Source organism: Mobula birostris, chromosome 7 (assembly GCF_030028105.1).
Source record: "Mobula birostris isolate sMobBir1 chromosome 7, sMobBir1.hap1, whole genome shotgun sequence".
NCBI lineage: Eukaryota > Metazoa > Chordata > Chondrichthyes > Myliobatiformes > Myliobatidae > Mobula > Mobula birostris.
Window position 1 is genome coordinate 1,243,939 of NC_092376.1, and position 20,552 is coordinate 1,264,490.

At 45.6% G+C, this 20,552-nt stretch overlaps 1 protein-coding gene across 1 annotated transcript in view; it reads left to right on the forward strand.

Moving 5' to 3' along the window:
• The window catches only part of LOC140200632 (dynein heavy chain domain-containing protein 1), a 234,934-nt gene that overhangs the window by 95,035 nt on the left and 119,347 nt on the right, over window positions 1–20,552 (forward strand). The window contains exons 14-17 of the mRNA XM_072264203.1: window positions 6,661–7,149; window positions 8,885–9,161; window positions 11,565–11,692; window positions 19,252–19,450. Of these exons, the coding sequence (XP_072120304.1) occupies window positions 6,661–7,149; window positions 8,885–9,161; window positions 11,565–11,692; window positions 19,252–19,450 (1,093 nt within the window). The remainder of the gene's footprint in view (window positions 1–6,660; window positions 7,150–8,884; window positions 9,162–11,564; window positions 11,693–19,251; window positions 19,451–20,552) is intronic.

Sequence of the window (20,552 nt, forward strand, 5' to 3'; positions counted from 1 at the left end):
AACTTGACAGTGCTGCAGGCAAGGCTTCAGAAGGAATGGGAAGGGAACAGTCCAGCAGGGAATCCTTGGTTTGAGAGGCATTTATGTGCCAGCCCAAAATGAGAATCAGGTGCCTCAATTAAGGCACCCAATGGAACGGAGGAAAACCCAGAATAAGGAATCAATGGACCGAACCGTGAACTGGAATGCAGACTTCACGCACCAGACCCCCTCACTCTGACACCCCAAATCCCCTCACCCCAAACTCAGAAAACATCTTACTCTGACACCCCAAATCCCCTCACCCCAAACTCAGAGAAACAACATATTCTGACACCCCAAATCCCCTCACTCCAAACTCAGAGAAACACCTTACTCTGGCACCCCAAACTCAGAAAACACCTTACTCTGACACCCCAAATCCCCTCACCCCAAACTCAGAAAACACCTTACTCTGACATCCCAAATCCCCTCACCCCAAACTCAGAAAACACCTTACTCTGACACCCCAAATCCCTCACCCCAAACTCAGAAAACACCTTACTCTGACACCTCTAATCCCCTCACCCCAAACTCAGAAAACACCTTACTCTGATACCCCAAATCCCCTTTTCCCAAACTCAGAGAAACAACATATTCTGATACCCCAAATCCCCTCACTCCAAACTCAGGGAAACACCTTACTCTGACACCCCAAATTTCCTCACCCCAAACTCAGAGAAACAATATATTCTGATACCCCAAATCCCCTCACTCCAAACTCAGAGAAACACCTTACTCTGGCACCCCTAATCCCCTCACCCCAAACTCAGAAAACATCTTACTCTGACACCCCAAATCCCCTCACCCCAAACTCAGAAAACACCTTACTCTGACACCCGAAATCCCCTCACCCCAAACTCAGAAAACACCTTACTCTGACACCCCTAATCCCCTCACCCCAAATTCAGAAAACACCTTACTCTGACACCCCAAATCCCCTCTTCCCAAACTCAGAGAAACACCATATTCTGACACCCCAAATCCCCTCACCCCAAACTCAGAGAAACAACATATTCTGACACCCAAATCCCTCACACCTAACTCAGAGAAATACCATACTCTGACACCCCAAAACACTGGAACTCATAAACACCAAAGCCCTCAATCCTGAAACCCTAAACCCCTCACACAATGCAGCCCCAAAACCATAAGACATAAGACTTAGGTGCAGAATCAGGCTGTTTTGCCCATTGAGTTTGCTTTGCCGTTTCGTCATGGCTGATCCAGTTCCCTCTCAATCCCATTTTCCTGCCTACTTCCCGTGACCTTTCACACCCTGTCTCATCAAGAACCCATCACCATAAATGTGATTCTGGCCTCTTCAGGCACCTGCAGCAAAGAATTCCACAGATTCACTGCCCTCTGGCTGAAAACATTCCTCCTCATCTCCATCCAAAATGGACATTGCACTATTCTGAGGCTGTGCTGTCTGGTCCTAGACCCCGCCCCCCCCCCCCCCCAATATAGGAAACATCCACTCTATTTGGATCTAGCAACATTTGATAGGTTTCAATGAGATCCCTCCTCATTCTTCTGAATTCCAGTGAGAGAGGCTCATAGCCATCAAATGCTCCTCATATGACAAGCTTTTCAATCCCAGAATCATTTTCTTGAATCTCCTTTGAACACTCACCAATGTCAGCACATCCTTTCTTAGATAAGGGGCTCAAAACTGCTCACAATACCCCGAAAAAGGTCTCAACAGTGCTTTATAAAGTCTCAACATTACAGCCCTGCTTTTATATTCTAGTCCTAACATTGCATTTACCTTCCTCACCACTGACTCAACCTGCAAATTAACCTTTAGGGAACCTGCGCAAGGACCCCCAGGTCCCTCTGCACCTCGGATTTTTAAAAATGTTCTCCTTCTTTAGAGGAGCTTTTAATCCTTCTACCAAAGCGAAAGTCCGGATACTTCCCAACATTGTATTCCATTTGCCACCTCTTTGCCCGTTCTCTTAATGTGCCTGAATCCTTCTGTACCCTCTCTGCTTCCTCAGCACTACCTACCCCTTTACCTATCTTTGTATCATCCACAAATTTGGCCACAAAGTCATCAATTCTGTCATCCAAATCATTGACACATAACGTAAAAAGAAAAGGTCCCAACACAGCCCCTGTGGAACACCACTACTCATCGGCAGCCAACCAGAAAGGCCCCTTTTATTCCCACGCTGCCTCTTGCCAATCAGCCAATGCGCTATCCATGTTAGTAGTACCATGGGCTCTTATCCTGTTTAGCAGCCTCGTGTGGCACCTTGTCAAAGGGCTTCTGAAAATCTAAGTATAGAACATCTCCCAATTCTCCTTTGTCCATTCTGCTTGTTATTTCAGAAAAAAACTCCAATAGATTTGTCAGGCAAGATTTTCCCTTAAGGAAATCATACTGACTTTGGTCTATTTTACCATGTGCCTTCAAGTACCCCAAGACCTCATCCTTAATAATCAACTCCAACATCTTCCTAGCCACCGAGGTGAGACTAACTGGCCTATAATTTCCTTTATTCTGCCTCTCTCCCTTTTTAAAGAGTAGAATGACATTTACAATCTTCCATTCTGGAACCATTCCAGAATCTAGTGATTCTTGAAAGATCATTACTAATGCCTCCACAATCTCTTCATCCACCTCTTTCAGAACCCAAGGGTGTAGTCCATCTGGTCCAGGTGACTTATCCACCTTCAGACCTTTCGGTTTCCCAAGAAGCTTCTCACTAATACTACCAACTACACTTACTTCTGCCCTCTGACACTCAAACGTCCAGCATACTGCTAGTGTCTTCCACAGTGAAAATTGAAGGAAAATACTTATGAAGTTCCTCCTCCATTTCTTTGGACTCCATTGCTACCTCTCCAGTGCCATTTCCATTGGTTGGATATCTACTCTTGCCTCTTTTTTACACTTCATGTGTCTGAAAAAACATTTGGTATCCTCTTTAAAATTATTGGCTAGCTCACCATCATATTTCATCTTTTTGCATCCTGTGGCTTTTTAGTTGCTTTCTGTTGGTTTTTTAAATGCTAGCTATCCAACCCTCTAACGTTCCACTAAATTTTGCTATATTATATACCCTCCCTTTCGCTTTTATGTTGCCATTGACTTCCCTTGTCAGCCACAGTGCATCGTCCTGCCTGTAGAATGCTCTGGGATGTATCTGTCCTCCACCTTCTGAATTGTTCCCAAAATCTCCAGCCAATGCTGCTCAGCTGTCAACCCTGCTCATGTCATAGTCATAGTCATACTTTATTAATCCCGGGGGAAATTGGTTTTCGTTACAGTTACTCCATAAATAATAAATAGCAATAGAACCATAAATAGTTAAATAGTAATATGTAACTTATGCCAGTAAATTATTAAATAAGTCCAGGACCAACCTATTGACTCAGGATGTCTGACCTTCCAAGGGAGGAGTTGTAAAGTTTGATGGCCACAGGCAGGAATGACTTCCTATGACGCTCTGTATTGCATCTCGGTGGAATGAGTCTCTGGCTGAATGTACTCCTGTGCCCACTCAGTACATTATGTAGTGGATGGGAGACATTGGCCAAGATGGCATGCAATTTAGACAGCATCCTCTTTTCAGACACCACCGTGAGAGAGTCCAGTTCCATCCCCACAACATCACTGGCCTTACGAATGAGTTTGTTGATTCTTTTGGTGTCTGCCACTCTCAGCCTGCTGCCCCAGCTCACAACAGCAAACATGATAGCACTGGCTACCACAGACTCGTAGAACATCCTCAGCATCATCCGACAGATGTTAAAGGACCTCAGTCTCCTCAGGAAATAGAGACGGCTCTGACCCTTCTTGTAGACAGCCTCAGTGTTCTTAGACCAGTCCAGTTTATTCTCAATTCGTATCCCCAGGTATTTGTAATCCTCCACCATGTCCACACTGACCTCCTTGATGGAAACAGGGGTCACCGGTACCTTAGCTCTCCTCAGGTCTACCACCAGCTCCTTTAAGCTGCAGATAATTCTGCTCACACCATGTGACAAAGTTTCCTACAGTAGCCCTGTACTCAGCCTCATCTCCCTTGCTGATGCATCCAACTATGGCAGAGTCATCAGAAAACTTCTTCCAACTTTGTCCCCTTCCAATCAAACTTTGGCCAGCTCCTCTCCCTTGCCTCTGTAATTCCTTTTACTCCACTGTAACACTGACACAACTAATTTTATCTTCAATTCAAGTCAAGTCAAGTTTATTGTCATTTCGACCATAAGCTGCTGGTACAGTACACAGTAAAAACGAAACAGCGTTCCTCCAGGACCCTGGTGCTACATGAAACAACACAAAACTACACTAGACTATGTGAGACAGCACAAGGCTACACTAGACTACGTAAGACAACACAAAAAGTGCACTAGACTACAGACCTACACAGGACTACATAAAGTGCACAAAACAGTGCAGGGCAGTACAATAAATAATAAACAAGACATAGGCACAGTAGAGAACAAATTACAATATAATAATAAATGATGTAGATGTCAATCTAGTCTCTGAGTATTGAGGAGTCTGATGGCTTGGGGGAAGAAACTGTTGCACAGTCTGTGAGAGTTTACTCTGCAATTCTTCTCAAATTGCAGAGTGAATTCTATCATATTATGATCACTGTCTCCTATGAGTTCCATTACCTTAAGCTCATTAATCAATTCTGGTTTATTACACAACACTGAATCCAGAATAGCTGATCCAGTGGAATCAACTACAAACTGCTCTAAAAAGCCGTCTCGTAGGCATTCTAAAAATTCTCTCTTGGGAACCAAAATCAGCACCAACATGGTTTTCCCAATCTACCTGCATGTTGAAATCCCTCTTGCCCTCCTGACATGCGATTTCTATCTCTTATTGTAATTTATGTCCCATATCCTGGCTACTGTTCGGAGGCCTGTATATATCTCCCATCAGGGTCTTTTTACCCTTGCAATTTCTTAACTCTACCCACAAGGATTCTACATATTCCAATCCCGTGTCACCTCTTTCTCAGGATTTGACTTCATTTTTTACCAACAGAGTCACTCCACCCCCTCTGCTTAACTGCCTGTCCTTTTGAACCCAACTACGATCTTCTTTCAGCCACGACTCAGTGATACCCACAGCATCATACCTGCCAACCTCTAGCTGTGCTGCAAGATCATCTATCTTATTCCATATATTGTGGGCATTCACATATACCACCTTCAGTCCTGTATCTGACACCCGTTCATTCTGAAATCCAAGACCCCTCACCCCTCACCACAGAAGCCATCACCCAAAATCCTGGAACCCAGAAACTTCAAAGCTCTTCAGCCCAAACCAAATTCCCAAAAAATCTCTCCTTCTGACACCCCAAAACCCAGAATCCCCAAATCCCTTCACTCAAAAGTCCTCTCAGTCTGAAACTCCCAAAACCCTTGACCCAGAAACTACAAAATCCCGGAACCCATATCCCAGAAAACTCCAAAGCCTCCACCCAGAACTCCCTCACTCCAACACCTCAAAACCCCAACCCCGAAATCCTGAAACTCAGAAACCCCAAATCCCTTCACTCAAAGCCCCCTCAGACTGAAACCCAAAACTTCTAACCCCCAAACTCAGAAACACAGAAATCCCAAAATTCCAGAACCCAGAAACCTCCAAACTCTTTGCCTGGAATGATTGAACCCCATCATTCTTAAACACTGAAACTGTGAAACCCCAAAACCCCTCATCCCAAAATCATGAATCCCTCCACAATCTGAAGCCTCAAATTCCCTCACTCTGAAATCCCAGAATCCAGAAGCCCAGTCACCCCAAAACCTTTCACCCAAACACCCAGACCCTAGAAGCCAAGAAACCCCGAAACCTTTCACCCAGAAACCCCAGAACATAGAAGCCCAAAAAACACAAATATCCTCCCCATCACCTCAAACTTCTGGAAGCCAGAAGCCTCCATACCATTCACCGTTGTCACCAGAAATCTCACTCTGACACCCCAAAATCCCTCTTCCCAAAACCCTGAATCTAGAAATCCAGAAACCCCAAAACCCTTCACCATGAAACCCTTCATCATTCAAACTCCTCAGCATCTCATCCTGAAACCCCTCACCTCTTCACCATGGAATCCCCTTCGCCCCTTACCCTCAAGACTACTCATCCTTCAAACTCTTTACCCCTCACCCACACTCTCTCACCCTGAAACTCCTCACCTCCTTCACCTCAACACTAAAACCCCCTCATACCTCAAATTCTTCACCCCATCACCATGAAAAATCTGACCTCCTTTACCTTGCAACACTAACCCCTCCCTTTATCCCTCAAACTCTTCACCCCTTAACCCACACCCTCCCATCCTGAAACCCCTCACCTCCTTTGCCTCGAAACTCTAAACCCCCCCCTTATTCCTCAAACTCCTGACCCTGTCACTCTGACACTCCGTGTCATGTGTGAATGTACTAACCCTGCTTTCTCCATTCTGTACCATTTTTCTCCTCGGATTGGGAAATCAGAAGCTAGAAGGTGTAGGTTTAAAAGGGGAGACTCTACAGGAAGCTGAGGGGTAACTCTTTCACCCAGAGTGTGGAGGGCGATGGAACAAGCTGCCAGAGGAAATGGTTGAGGTAGCTGTCTGACTCCATCTCCACTGGACTCTCTCTGATTATCCTGCCTTTATTTCCCAGTTGGATAACTACAACAGGACCACCCCGGATTACCGGCGACAGTTGGATTATGTATTGGGACTGGTCCAGATTGTCCGTGTTGAGTTCCAGCATCACACCTCATACCAGGACAAAGAGGAGGAGCAGGTACTAAGAGAGGAGAGGCTGCTGTATTTTCTACCCTCACTGTCTGTTGCCCTTCCCTATCCCTCTGCCCCTTCCCCTGAGTCTCTCCATACCTCATCCCATCCCTCTTCCCTTTCCGTGGCCTCTCTTACCTCTGCCCAATTCCTCAACCCTTCCTCTGAGCCTCCCCTTGCTCGGCCCTGTCCCTCCACCCTTCCCCTGAGTTTCTCATTACCTCTGCCCTGTCCCTCTGTCCCTCCCCATCCTTCCCTTTCCCTGAGCCTCCCCTTACCTCTGCCCTGTATCCCTGGAGGCTGTTGGAGGTGCACGGACAGAGGGTACGACATGGGTCCTGGCTCAGGCAGAGCCTTCCCGGAACCTGGTGTTCGAGAATAACAGGAGAGAGCTCTCCCTTCACCCAGGGCCATGAAGGATGGGACCCCTCCCAGTGGGGCCGAGGTGCTTTGCTGAAATCCTAAACCTGAGGCAGATGTATCTTTGTGGGATCAGCGGAAAGAAATGGAGTAAAAGATTCTTATCTCCCCTTATCCCACGATTGGAATCAGACTTTGTAGCTGAAGAGGCTTGGGCACAGGTGAAGTTCCCCAGTCCACTGGGGGTGAGCATGGGATTGAAACTGAGCCCATGTTGGGTAAGTGGTCTCATTACCTGATTCCCCAGTGTTCTCCTCCCTAGTGTGGTCGCCAGTGAACTCAGCCAGTTCCATCGTGGGCACTAACCTCCCCAGCATCAAGGACATCTTCAAAAGACGCTGCCTGAAGAAGGAGGCATCCATCACCCAGGACATGTCCTCTTCTCTTCACTACCATCAGCAAGGAGGAGGTACAGGAGCCTGAAGATACACACTCAGTGTTTTCTCTCTCTTTAGGAAGGGAGAGTCTCCCTTCAGGAACCCCTTCCTGAAGTCAGTTTTGTGAGGGGATCATGGAGTGCCCCTATTAACTGTTTGAAGAGAGAGAGAGTTATGGTTTGTTTTGAAGAGAGAGAGAGAGACGAAGATTAACGGTTGGTCTGTCCCGTAAGGGCACGGGAGGTAACTTTGGAGATAGCACCGAGCAGCTCGAAGGTTGCTATGGTGACCAACAGCACATTATTGATGTTATTTTCAAGGACAGATCTGCTTGCTTGCATTTCTTTACAGACAAAAGAAGGAGAGACTCTTTGAATGACAGGTGATGCTCAGCACGGTGAGATAAATAGGAGGTCAGATGATACAGACCTCAGACACATGATCTGGACACTGAATGAGCATTGTTGTGCCTGCAGAGAAAGTGGGTTTTGGAGGATCGATCCAATTGCTCTTGCAGTGAAGGAGAAGGAGTTGACTGGTGGGGGGTTGTCCATGTGTCCACCCTCACCTGGGGGATAGCTCCACCACAGAAAACCGGTCCCCTTTGTTACAGTCACAGTCGGTGACTTGTGAAGGATTTCGAAGGACAACAAGAAGATCAATGGCATCAGCTCACCTGAAGACTCAAATCTCTCCCTCTCTCTCTCCATCACTACTCAACTCAATACCACGAACTGAACCGGTCTGAACTTTACTCATCATTGTAAGACTGTATCTTTTTACCCCTAGACTTAAAGAAGCTTGGTGTTTCATACATATATTTCCACACTTACTGATATACTTACTTATATATATAATCATTGCTAACCTGTTTGATTTATCTACATTTATATTACTGTATTGCATAGTTACTAATAAATATTATTAGTTAATAGCAATACTGGACTCCAAAGTGTTTTCCATCTCTGCTGGTTCTTTAACCCGTCACGGGGTACGTGACAGTTTAAATATAAATGAATATCAAAATTTATTTAAAGAGTAAATAAAGTATGCAGAAATATAGGTATATATATGTATGTGTATGTATATAAATATATTTTTATTATAATTTATAGTTTTATATGTTTGTGTATGTATATAAATACATTTTATTAGAATTTATAGATTTTAAATTATGTTTTACAATGTTGTGCTGCCACACAAAAAAAACAAAATTTTCGACATTTGCCAGTGATATTAAGTCTGATTCAGATTCTGTGCTGACCCTCCCTGCTGTGGTGCCAGTGTTCACTGCCTACTCTCTCACAGGTGGAGTACCTGTGGAACACCTTCCTCCAGGTGTGTAGAGAGGCATCAGAGTTCGTCAGGGGTCGGCGTGACAGTGCACTTGACAACGTAGAGCAGAGACAGCAACTCCTCACTGCACAGGCACAGTCCATAAACTGCGCTGTCAATGCCGCCTCGTTCCAGGAACCCCGCCAGAATCCAGCAGCCACACTGCGACAGCTGGAGGAAATGCAGTGGCAGCTGCATTCACTGGCTCAAGATCTGCAGCAGCTGAGCCACGCCCAGAAAGCCATCAAAGGTAACAGATTGCAACATCCGGGACATGGAGTTTGCAGACAGCAAAGTCTAGGATTGTAAAGATCACAGGCATCAGTATCTTGCACCACGGAGGTCACTAATGCCAGTGTCTGGGATTGCGCAGGTCACAGGTGCCAGTGTCTGAGATTTTGGAGGTCACAGGGACAAGCATCTGGGATTATGGAGGTCACAGATGCCAGTGTCTGAGATTTTGGAGGTCACAGGGACAAGCATCTGGGATTATGGAGGTCACAGATGCCAGTGTCTGAGATTTTGGAGGTCACAGGTGCCAGTGTCTGAGATTTTTTTTTTAGAGATCACGGGTGCCAGTGTCTGAGTTTTTTTTTGAGGTCACAGATGCCAGTGTCTGGGATTGTGGGTGCTCACAGATGCCAGTGCCTGGGATAGTGGGCATTCACAGATGCCAGTGCCTGGGATTGTGGGTGTTCACCGATGCCAGTATCTGGGATTTTTGGAGGTCACATGCCAGTCTCTGGGACTGGGTGTGTTCACAAATGCCAGTTTCTGGGATTGTGGGTTTTCACAGGTGCCAGTGCCTGGGATTGTGGGTGTTCACAGATGCCAGTGACTGGGATTGTGGGTTTTCACAGGTGCCAGTGTCTGGGATTGTAGGTTTTCACAGATGTCAGTGCCTGGGATTGTGGGTTTTCACAGGTGCCAGTGTCTGAGATTGTGAGTGTTCACAGATGCCAGTGCCTGGGATTGTGGGTTTTCACAGGTGCCAGTGCCTGGGATTGTGGGTTTTCACAAGTGCCAGTGTCTGGGATTGTGGGTGTTCACAGATGCCAGTGTCTGGGATTGTGGGTGTTCACAGATGCCAGTGTCTGGGATTGTGGGTTTTCACAGATGTCAGTGCCTGGGATTGTGGGTTTTCACAGGTGCCAGTGTCTGGGATTGTGGGTGTTCACAGATGTCAGTGCCTGGGATTGTGGGTTTTCACAGGTGCCAGTGTCTGGGATTGTGGGTTTTCACAGATGTCAGTGTCTGGGATTGTGGGTTTTCACAGGTGCCAGTGTCTGGGATTGTGGGTGTTCACAGATGCCAGTGCCTGAGATTATGGGTGTTCACAGACGCCAGTGCCTGGGATTGTGGGTGTTCACCGATGCCAGTATCTGGGATTTTTGGAGGTCACATGCCAGTCTCTGGGACTGGGTGCGTTCACAGACGCCAGTGCTTGGGATTGTGGGTGTTCACAGACGCCAGCATCTTGGTACCATTCATTTCACTATATCTGTACATCAAGGTAGAACAAGGTACAGTAAAACAATAACAGAATGCAGAGTAACGTGTGACAGTTACAGAGGAATCGCAGTGCAGATAAATAACAAGATGTAAGGTCATAATGAGGTAGATTGTGAGGACAAGAGTTCATGTTACCATACCAGGGAACTATTTAATAGTCCAATAACAGTGGGACTGAAGCTGTCCTTAAGCCTGGGGGTGGGGAGGGGGTGTATGTGCTTTCAGGCTTTTGTATCTTCTGCTGGATGGGAGAGGGGAAACGAGAGAATGTCCGGGGTGGGTGGGGGCTTTGATTTTGCTGATAGTTGTACTGAGGCAGTGAGGAGAGTAGACAGAGTCCATGGAGGGGAGGCTGGTCCCTGTGATGTACTGAGCTCTCTGCAGTTTGTGGACACAGACAGAGCAGTTGCCACACCAAGCTGTGATACATCCATACAGAAGGCTTTCTGTGGCGCATCGATAAAAAATGGTAAATATTGATGGAACATGCCAAGTTTTTTTTGGCCTCCTTCAGAAGTAGAAGCATTGGTGAGCTTGCTTGTCTGTGCAGTCGATAGGATTGGACCATGACAGCCTGTTGGTGAAGTTCACACCCAGGAAGCTGGGGCTCTGAGTCCTCTCAACCCCAACACCATTGATGGGGATGGGAGCGTGTGCACCAATGCCCGCCCCCACTTCCTGAGGTCATTGACCAGCTCTTTAGGTTTAATGAAAATGAGGGAGAGATTGCTGTCATGACAACACATCACTGGGCTCTCTGTCTCCTTCCTGTACTCCAAACTTCTCGTTATTTGAGATATGGCCCACTATGGTGGAATCATCTGCAGATGTACAAACGTGTAGATGAAGATAGAGCAGAATTTGGCCACATAGTCATGAGAGTACAGGGAACAGAGCAGGGGCTTGAGGACATATCCTTCTGAGGCAAAAGTGTTGAGGATAATCGTAGTGAAGGTGTTGCTGCCTGTCCATGCTTATTGTGGTCACTTGGTCAGAAAGTCAAGGATCCAGTTGCAGATAGAGATGTTTGGTGAAGAGTTTGTTTAGAATTATAGTATTGAAGCTGGAGTTGTATCAATAACAAATAATCTGATGTAATCACAAATAAACATCGTCTAACATAAACGTGTTTAATCTGCAGGTCAGCCCCTCGATCTTTCCTTTGTGTCAAAGCTAGAAATAACTGTCAACACCAGGAGGGAGTTGTGGGACCTCTTCTACACAGCCTCACAGGAAGTCAAAGACTGGAGGAAAACATTGCTGTCCCAGGTAAGTCATGGGATGGATTTACAGGGGACATGGCACAGTTACTATTGCTAGCAAAACATGGAATGGGGTCACAGGAGATGTGAGCACAGTTACTGTCCCAGGTCCTGAAGATGGAGTGATCATCTCCTGGAACTGATCACATGACATTCATGTGTCTAACAGCCTCCAAGTCACCTGTCGTAACCCGCCACCCACAGGCAGCGCGTTCTGGGGACCCGCCATTCTCTGTGTAAAAAAACAAAAAAAAATTGACCTCCCCCTCTCATCTCAAATATATTTTCAACAGAAGTTAAATGGAAGCACTTCCTCTCTTACAGCTAGGTAGGGTCGTATAGAAAGCTTTTGACATATTAGCCTTAATAAATCAGAGTACTGAACTCAGGAATTAGAATGTTATGTTGAAATTGTACAAGACGTTGGTGATGCCTAATTTGGAGTATTGTGTGCATCTTTGGTTACCTACCTACGGAAAAGCTATCAATAAGATTTAAAGAGTGCAGAAAAAGATGACTGAGAATGCCGTCAGGACTGGAGGACCTGAGTGATAAGGAAAGGTTAAATAGGCTGGTGCAGCTAGAGGTTGGTCAGTGTGACGTTGTGGGCATCACCGAGTCGTGGCTGAAAGAAGGCCGTAGTTGGGAGCTTAATATCAAAGGATGTACTTGGTATCGAAAGGACAGGCAGGAAGGCATAGGCGGTGGTGTAACTCTGTTGGTAAGAGATGGAATTACATCTTTAGAAAGGGGTGACATAGGGGCAGAGAATGTTGAAACCTTGTGGGTGGAGTTAAGAAACTGCAAGGGTGAAAAAAACCTATTTTGGGAATCGTACATACACCTCCAAATAGTAGCCAAGAAGTGGGGTTGAGATTGCAAAGGGAAGTGGAAAAGGCATGTCATAAGGGTATTGACACAACTGTAACAGGAGACCTCAATATGCACGGGCATTGGGAAAATCAGATTGGTGTCGGATCACAAGAGGGAATTTGTTGAATGCCTACAAGATGGCTTTTTAGAGCAGCTTGTGTTTGAGCCTACTAGAGGAAAGGCTATTTTCAATTGGGTCTTGTGTAATTACCCAGATTGTATTTGGAAGCTAAATGTAAAGGAACCCCAAGGAGGCAGTGATCATAATATGATTGAATTCATACTGCAATTTGAGTGGGAGAAGCACAAATCACATGCATCAGTATCACAATGGACTAAAGGGAATTACAGAGGCATGAGAGAGAAGCTTGCCCAGGTGGATTGGAGGAGGATACTGGCAGGGATGATGGCTGAAGTTTCTGGGAATAGTTCACAAGGTGCAGAACAGATATGTCACACAGAAGACAAAGTTCTCAAATGGCAGGGGTAGGCAACTGGGGCTGAAAAGGGAAGTTAAGGACTACATAAAAGCCAGGAAAAGGGCATATAAGGGATCAAAAGTGTGTGGGAAGTTGGATGATTTGGGAAGCTTTTAAAATCCAACAAGAAAACGATAAAAAAAGCTATAAGAAGGGAATCAATGAAATATAAGGGCAAACTGGCCAGTGATATAAAACAGGATACCAGAAGTTTTAAGAAGTAAAAGAGAGCTGAGGGCTTATATTAGACCATTGGAAAGTGATGCTGGTGAGGTAGTAATGAGGGACAAAGAAATGGCACATGAACTTAATGGGAACTTTGCATCTGTCCTCATTGCAGAAGACACTAGCACTGTGCCAGAGGTCCGTGAGTGTCAGGGAGAAGTGAGTGCCATTTCTATTACAAAGGAAAAAGTGCTAGGCAAACTCAAAGATCTTAAGGCGGATAGGTCAACTGGGTCAGGTGGACTACATCCCCAAGTCCTGGGAGAAGTTGCTGAAGAATTAACAAATGCATTGACCATAAGATATAGGAGTTAGAAGTAGGCAATTCGGCCCATCGAGTCTGCTCTGCCATTCAACCTTGGGCTGATCCAATTCTTCCAGTCACCCCCCACTCCCCATACTCTTTGATGCCCTGGCTATCTATCTCTGCCTTAAATACAGCCAATGACTTGGCCTCCACAGCTGCTCGTGGCAACAAATTCCACAGATTTACCACCCTCTGACTAAAGTAATTTCTCCACATCTCAGTTCTGAATGGACATCCTTCAATCCTGAAATCGTGCCCTCTTGTCCTAGAATCTCCCCTGCCATGGGAAATAACTTTGCCATGTCTAATCTGCTCAGGCCTTTTAACATTCGGAATGTTTCTATGAGATCCCCCTCATTCTCCTGAACTCCAGGGAATACAGCCCAAGAGCTGCCAGACATTCCTCATACGGTAACCCTTTCATTCCTGGAATCATTCTCATGAATCTTCTCTGAATCCTCTCCAATGTCAGTATATCCTTTCTAAAATAAGGAGCCCAAAATTGCACACAATACTCCAAGTGTGGTCTCACGAGTGCCTTAAAGAGCCTCAACATCACATCCCTGCTCTTATATTCTATACCTCTAGAAATGAATGCCAACATTGCATTCACCTTCTTCGCCGCCGACTTAACCTTTACATCTTTGCATTTTGAATTCTCTCCCCATCTAAATAATAGTCTGCCTATTTATTTCTTCCACCAAAGTGCATGACCATACACTTTCCAACGTTGTATTCCATTTGCCACTTCTTTGCCCAATCCCTTAAACTACCTAAGTCTCTCTGCAGGCTCTCTGTTTCCACAACACTACCCGTTCCTCCATCGATCTTTGTATCATCAGCAAATTTAGCCACAAATCCATTAAACCCACAGATCAAATCATTGACATACATTGTAAAAAGCAGCAGTCCCAACACTAACCCCTATGGAATTCCACTGGTCACCAGCAGCCAGCCAGAATAGGATCCCTTTATTCCCACTCTCTGTTTTCTGCTGATCAGTCAATGCTCCACCCATGCTAGTAACTTCCCTGTAATTCCATGGGCTCTTATCTTGCTAAGCAGCCTCATGTGCGGCACCTTGTCAAAGGCCTTCTGAAAATCCAAGTACACTACGTCTACTGCAACTCCTTTGTCTACCCTGCTTGTAATTTCCTCAAAAATTTGCAGTAGGTTAGTCAGGCAGATTTTCCTTTCAGGAAGCCATGCTGGCTTTGGCCTATCTTGTCATGTGCCTCCAGGTACTCCATAATCTCATCCCTAACAATTGATTCCAACCACTGATGTCAAGCTAACAGGTCTATAGTTTCCTTTCTGTTGCCTCCCACCCTTCTTAAACAGCAGAGTAACATTTTCAATTTTCCAGTCATCTGGTACAACGCCAGGATCTATGGATTCTTGAAAGATCATCGTTAATGCCTCTGTAATCTCGCCAGCTACTTCCTTCAAAACCCGAGGGTGCATTCCATCAGATCCAGGTTATTTATCCACCCTCAGACCATTAAGCTTCCTGAGCACCTTCTCAGTCGTAATTTTCATTGCACCTGCTTCACTTTCCTGACACTCTTGAATGTCCAGTGTACTGTAGACATCTTCCACTGTAAAGACTGATGCAAAATACGCATTTGGTTCCTCTGCCATCTCTGCGTTTCTCATTACAATATCTCCAGAGTCATTTTCTATTGGTCCTATATCTATCCTTGACTCTCTTTTACTCTTTATATAGTTGAAAAAGCTTTCAGTATCTTCTTTGATATTAGTCACCAGCTTCCTTTCATAATTCATCTTTTCATTCCTAGTGACCTTCTTAGTTTCCTTCTAAAAGTTTTTAAAAGCTTCCCAATCTTCTATCTTCCCACTATCTTTGGCTTTCTTGTATGCCCTCTCTTTTGCTTTTACTTTGGCCTTGAATTCACTTGTCAGCCATGAGAGTGTCCTTCTTCCATTCGAAAATTTCTTCTTATTTGGAATATATCTGTCTTGCATATTGTGATCACTGTTCCCTATGGGTTCCTTAACCTTCAGTTCTTTTATCACCTGTGGATCATTGCACAACACCCAATCCAGCAGAGCCGATTCCCTAGTGGGCTCAACAACAAGCTGTTCTGAAAAGTCATCCCTTAAACATTCCACAAATTCTCTCCCTTGAGGTCCAGTACTGGCCTGGTTTTCCCAATCCACTTTCATGTTAAAATCCCCAACGATTATCATGACATTGCCTTTCTGACATGCCTTTTCTATCTCCTGCTGTAATTTGTAATCCACGTCCCGGCTACTGTTTGGAGGCCTGTATACAACTGCCATTAGGTTCCTTTTAGCCTTGCCATTTCTTAACTTAACCCATAGAGACTCTATACCTTCCGATCCTATGTCATCGCTTTCTAATAATTTAATATTATTTCTTATATACAGGGCCACACCACCCCTCTTTCTGATACACCATATAACCTTAGACATTCAGCTCCCAGTAGCAGCCATCCTTTAGCCAAGTTTCAGAGATCTTAAAGATTCACTTGATTGTGACATGGTCCCGGAGGACTGGAAGATTGCAGATGTCACTCCACTCTTTCAGAAGGGGGGAAGGCGAAAGAAAGGAAATTATAGGCCAGCTAACCTAACCTCAGTGGTTGGGAAAGTGTTGGAGTCTGTTATTAAGGATGAGATTTCAGAGTACTTGGAGACTAATGATAAAATAAGTCAAAGTCAGCATGGTTTCTGTAAAGGGAAATCTTGCCTTACAAATCTGTTCTTTGCAGAAGTAACAAGCAGGGTGGACAAAGGAGAGGCAGTGGATGTCATTTACTTGGATTTTCAGAAGGCGTTTGATAAGGTGCCACACATGAGACTGCTTAACAAGATAAAATCCTACAGCATTACTGGGAAGATACTGGCATGGATAGAGGAATGGCTGACAGGCAGGAGGCAGCGAGTGGGAATAAAAGGGCCTTTTCTGGTTGGCTGCCAGTGACTAGTGGTGCTCCTCAGGGGTCAGTACTGGGACCGCTACTTTTCGCATTGTTTGTCAATGATTTAGATAATGGAATTGATGGATTTGTGGCAAAGTTTGCGGATGATACAAAGATAGGTGGAGGGGTAGGTAGTGCTGAAGAAGCAATGTGATTGCAGCAGGACTTAGGCAAATTGGAAGAATGGGCAAAAAAGTGACAGATGGAATACAGTGTTGGGAAATGTATGATAATGCATTTTGGTAAAAGGAACAATAGTGCGGACTATTATCTAAATGGGGAGAAGGTTCAAACATCAGAGGTGCAGAGGGACTTGAGAGACAGAAGGTTAACTTACAGGTCTGTGGCAAAGAAGGCAAATGGAATGTTGCATTTATTTCAAGGGGAAAAGAATATAAAAGTAAGGAGATAATGCTGAGGCTTGGAACACTAGTCAGGTCGTACTTGGAGTATTGCCAACAGTTCTGGGCGCCATATCTCAGAAAGGATGTGTTGTCTTGGAGAGAGTCCAGAGGAGGTTCACGAGGATGATTCCGGGAATGAAGGGGTTAATATATGAGGAGCATCTGGCAGCTTTGGGCCTGTACTCACTGGAATTTAGAAGAATGCAGGGGGATCTCATTGAAACCTACTGAATGTTGAAAGGACTAGATAGGGTGGATGTGGTGAGGAGAGTGTATCCAGAACCAAAAGGCACAGCCTCAAGATTGAGAGGTGATCTTTTCGAACAGAGGTAAGGAGTGGTAAATTTGTGGAATACTCTGCCACAGACTCCAGTGGAGGCCAAGTCCGTGGGTATGTTTAAAGCGGAAGTTGATCATTTCCTGATCGGTTAGGGCATCAAGGAATATGGTGAGAAGGCAGGTGTAGGGTTTAAGTGGGATCTGGGATCAGCCATGATGGAGTGACAGAGCAGACTCGATGGGTTGAATGGCCTAATTCTGCTCCTATGTCTTATGGTCTTTATACCCTGGAGCACAGGAACGAAAGGGGAGATTTGACAGAAGTATACAAAATTATGAGGGGTATAGATGGGGAAATCCAAGCAAGTATTTTTCTCTTGAGGTTGGGTGTGACTTGAACTAGGGGTCATGGGTTAAAGGGGAAAAGTGAAATATTGAAGGGAAACATGAAGGGGAGGGTGGTGAGAGTGTGGAACAAGCTGCCAGTGCATCTGGTGGACGTGGGTTCAGTTTCAATGTTTAAGAGAAGTTCGGACAGGTACATAGGTGGGAGGAGATGGAGGACTATGGTCCAGGTGCATGTTGATTGAACCAGGCAGAATAGTAGTTTGACACGACTAGATGAGCCAAAGGGCCTTTTTCTTTGCAGTAATTCTCTATGACCCAATAAGTCTCATTCATCTCCCCCCTTTCCCCCTTTTTCCCAGACTCTCTCCCTCTCGCTTTCTCTCTCTACAATGAGAAGTGTGGAGATTTCCTTTCAGGTGAACAAAATTCTCCCCTCCTGTGACTGAAGGTCTCACAGAGATCTCCATCACTTGTGTTCTGAGACAGTGCTGGTCGCCCAATCAGGAGGGACATTATAAGAACTGTGATGTAAGACCATAAGACAAAGGAGCAGAATTAAGTCTGCTCCACCACTCCATCATGGCTGCTTTATTATCCCTCTCAAAACCATTCTCCTGCCTTCTCCCCATAACCTTTGACACTCTTACTAATCAAAAACCTATCAATCTCCAATTTAAATATAACCAATGACTCGGCCTCCACAGTCATCTGTGGCATTGAGTTCTACTGATTCACCACCCTCTGGCTGAAGAAATTGCTCTTTATCTCCATTCTAATGGAAGACCCTCTATTCTGAGGCTGTGTCCTCTGGTCCTAGACTCCCCCCACTATAGGGAACAACCTCTCCACATCCACTCTATCTGTGCCCTCTGGTCCTAGACTCCGCCACTATAGGAAACATCCTCTCCACATCCACTCTATCTGTGCCTTCTGGTCCTAGACTCCCCCACTATAGGGAACAACCTCTCCACATCCACTCTATCTGTGCCCTCTGGTCCTAGACTCCGCCACTATAGGAAACATCCTCTCCACATCCACTCTATCTGTGCCTTCTGGTCTTAGACTCCCCCACTATAGGGAACATCCTCTCCACATCCACTCTATCTGTGTCCTCTGGTCCTAGACTCCCCACTATAGGAAACATCCTCTCCACATCCACTCTATCTGTGTCCTCTGGTCCTAGACTCGCCCACTATAGGGAACATCCTCTCCACATCCACTCTGTCTGTGTCCTCTGGTCCTAGACTCCCCCACTATAGGGAACATCCTCTCCACATCCACTCTGTCTGTGTCCTCTGGTCCTAGACTCTCCCACTATAGGGAACATCCTCTCCACATCCACTCTATCTGTGTCCTCTGGTCCTAGACTCTCCCACTAGGGAACATCCTCTCCACATCCACTCTATCTGTGTCCTCTGGTCCTAGACTCTCCCACTATAGGGAACATCCTCTCCACATCCACTCTATCTGTGTCCTCTGGTCCTAGACTCCCCCACTATAGGAAACATCCTCTCCACATCCACTCTATCTATATTTCAATGAGGTTGCATCTAATGTCTAAACCTTGGAGAATCCAGGGCCAGCGAATCCTGCCCCTATCCAGGGATCAGTTGGTGAACTTTCTCACACGGGTGTGGCGTCTGCACAGAACAGTGTTCACTGCTCCTAACTCCTTGCTCCTACAGTTTAAACTGCAGCAGGTGAGGACTGAGTTGGACGGGTGGGTGTCGATAGCCGAGCGACTCCGAGCTTCAGTGCCATCCGATGATAGCATCCTGTTGGCCTTTGACGAGGTGGTGTCAGAATTCAAACGGTTCCTGCCAGTCCTGGCGGACATGTCCCAGCCAGAGATAAAGGAAAGACACTGGAAGTCCATCTTCACAGGTGAGGATATAGGAACCCAACCTGTCCCAGGTACAGGTGTCACTGGATAGTGTCACTCCATCAAGTGGTGTCACTCCATGACGGACGTGACCGGGCTGGGCCCCTGACACGACCAAGAGCTTATTTATTGTTTATTTTATTTAGAGATTCAGCACAGTAAGGGGCCCTTTCAGCCCAAAAGCTCTTGCCACCCAAATATATATATATCCATGTGACCAATCTGCAAGACCAATACTGACTTCAGGAGGAAGAAATTGGAGGTCCATCAGGCAGTCATGGGGATCAAGGTTGGAGAGGATTAGCAACTTTAAATTCTGTGTGTCATTATTTTGGAGGACCTGTTCTGGGCCCAGCACGTAAGTGCAATTATGAAGAAAACACGTCACTGCTTCTACTTCCTTAGGAGTTTGCAAATAATCAGCGCAACATTTAAAGCTTTGAGAAGCTTCTATGGACATGTTGTGGAGAGTACATTGACAAGTTGCATCACGGCCTGGTATGGAAATACCAATACCCTTGTGCAGAAAAGCCTACAAGAACTAATGGTTATGGCCCAGTCCATCACAGTCAAAACCCTCCCTACCATTACAGCCATAAAACCATAGAACATTACAGCACAGAAACAGGCCTTTTGGTCCTTTTTGGCTGTACCAAACCATTTTTCTGCCTAGTCCCACTGACCTGCACCTGGACCATATCCTTCCATACACCACTGATCCATGTACCTGTCCAAATTTTTCTTAAATGTTAAAAGTGAGCCCACATTTACCACTTCATCTGGCAGCTCATTCCATACTCCCACCACTCTCTATGTGAAGAAGCCCCCCTAATGTTCCCTTTAAACTTTTCCCCCTTCACCCTTAACCCATGTCCTCTGGTTTTTTTCTCCCCTTGCCTCAGTGGAAGAAGCCTGCTTGCATTCACTCTATCTATACCCACCATAATTTTATATACCTCTATCAAATCTCCCCTCATTCTTCTACGCTCCAGGGAATAAAGTCCTAACCTATTCAACCTTTCTCTGTAACTGAGTTTCTCAAGTCCCAGCAACATCCTTGTAAACCTTCTCTGCACTCTTTCAACCTTATTAATATCCTTCCTG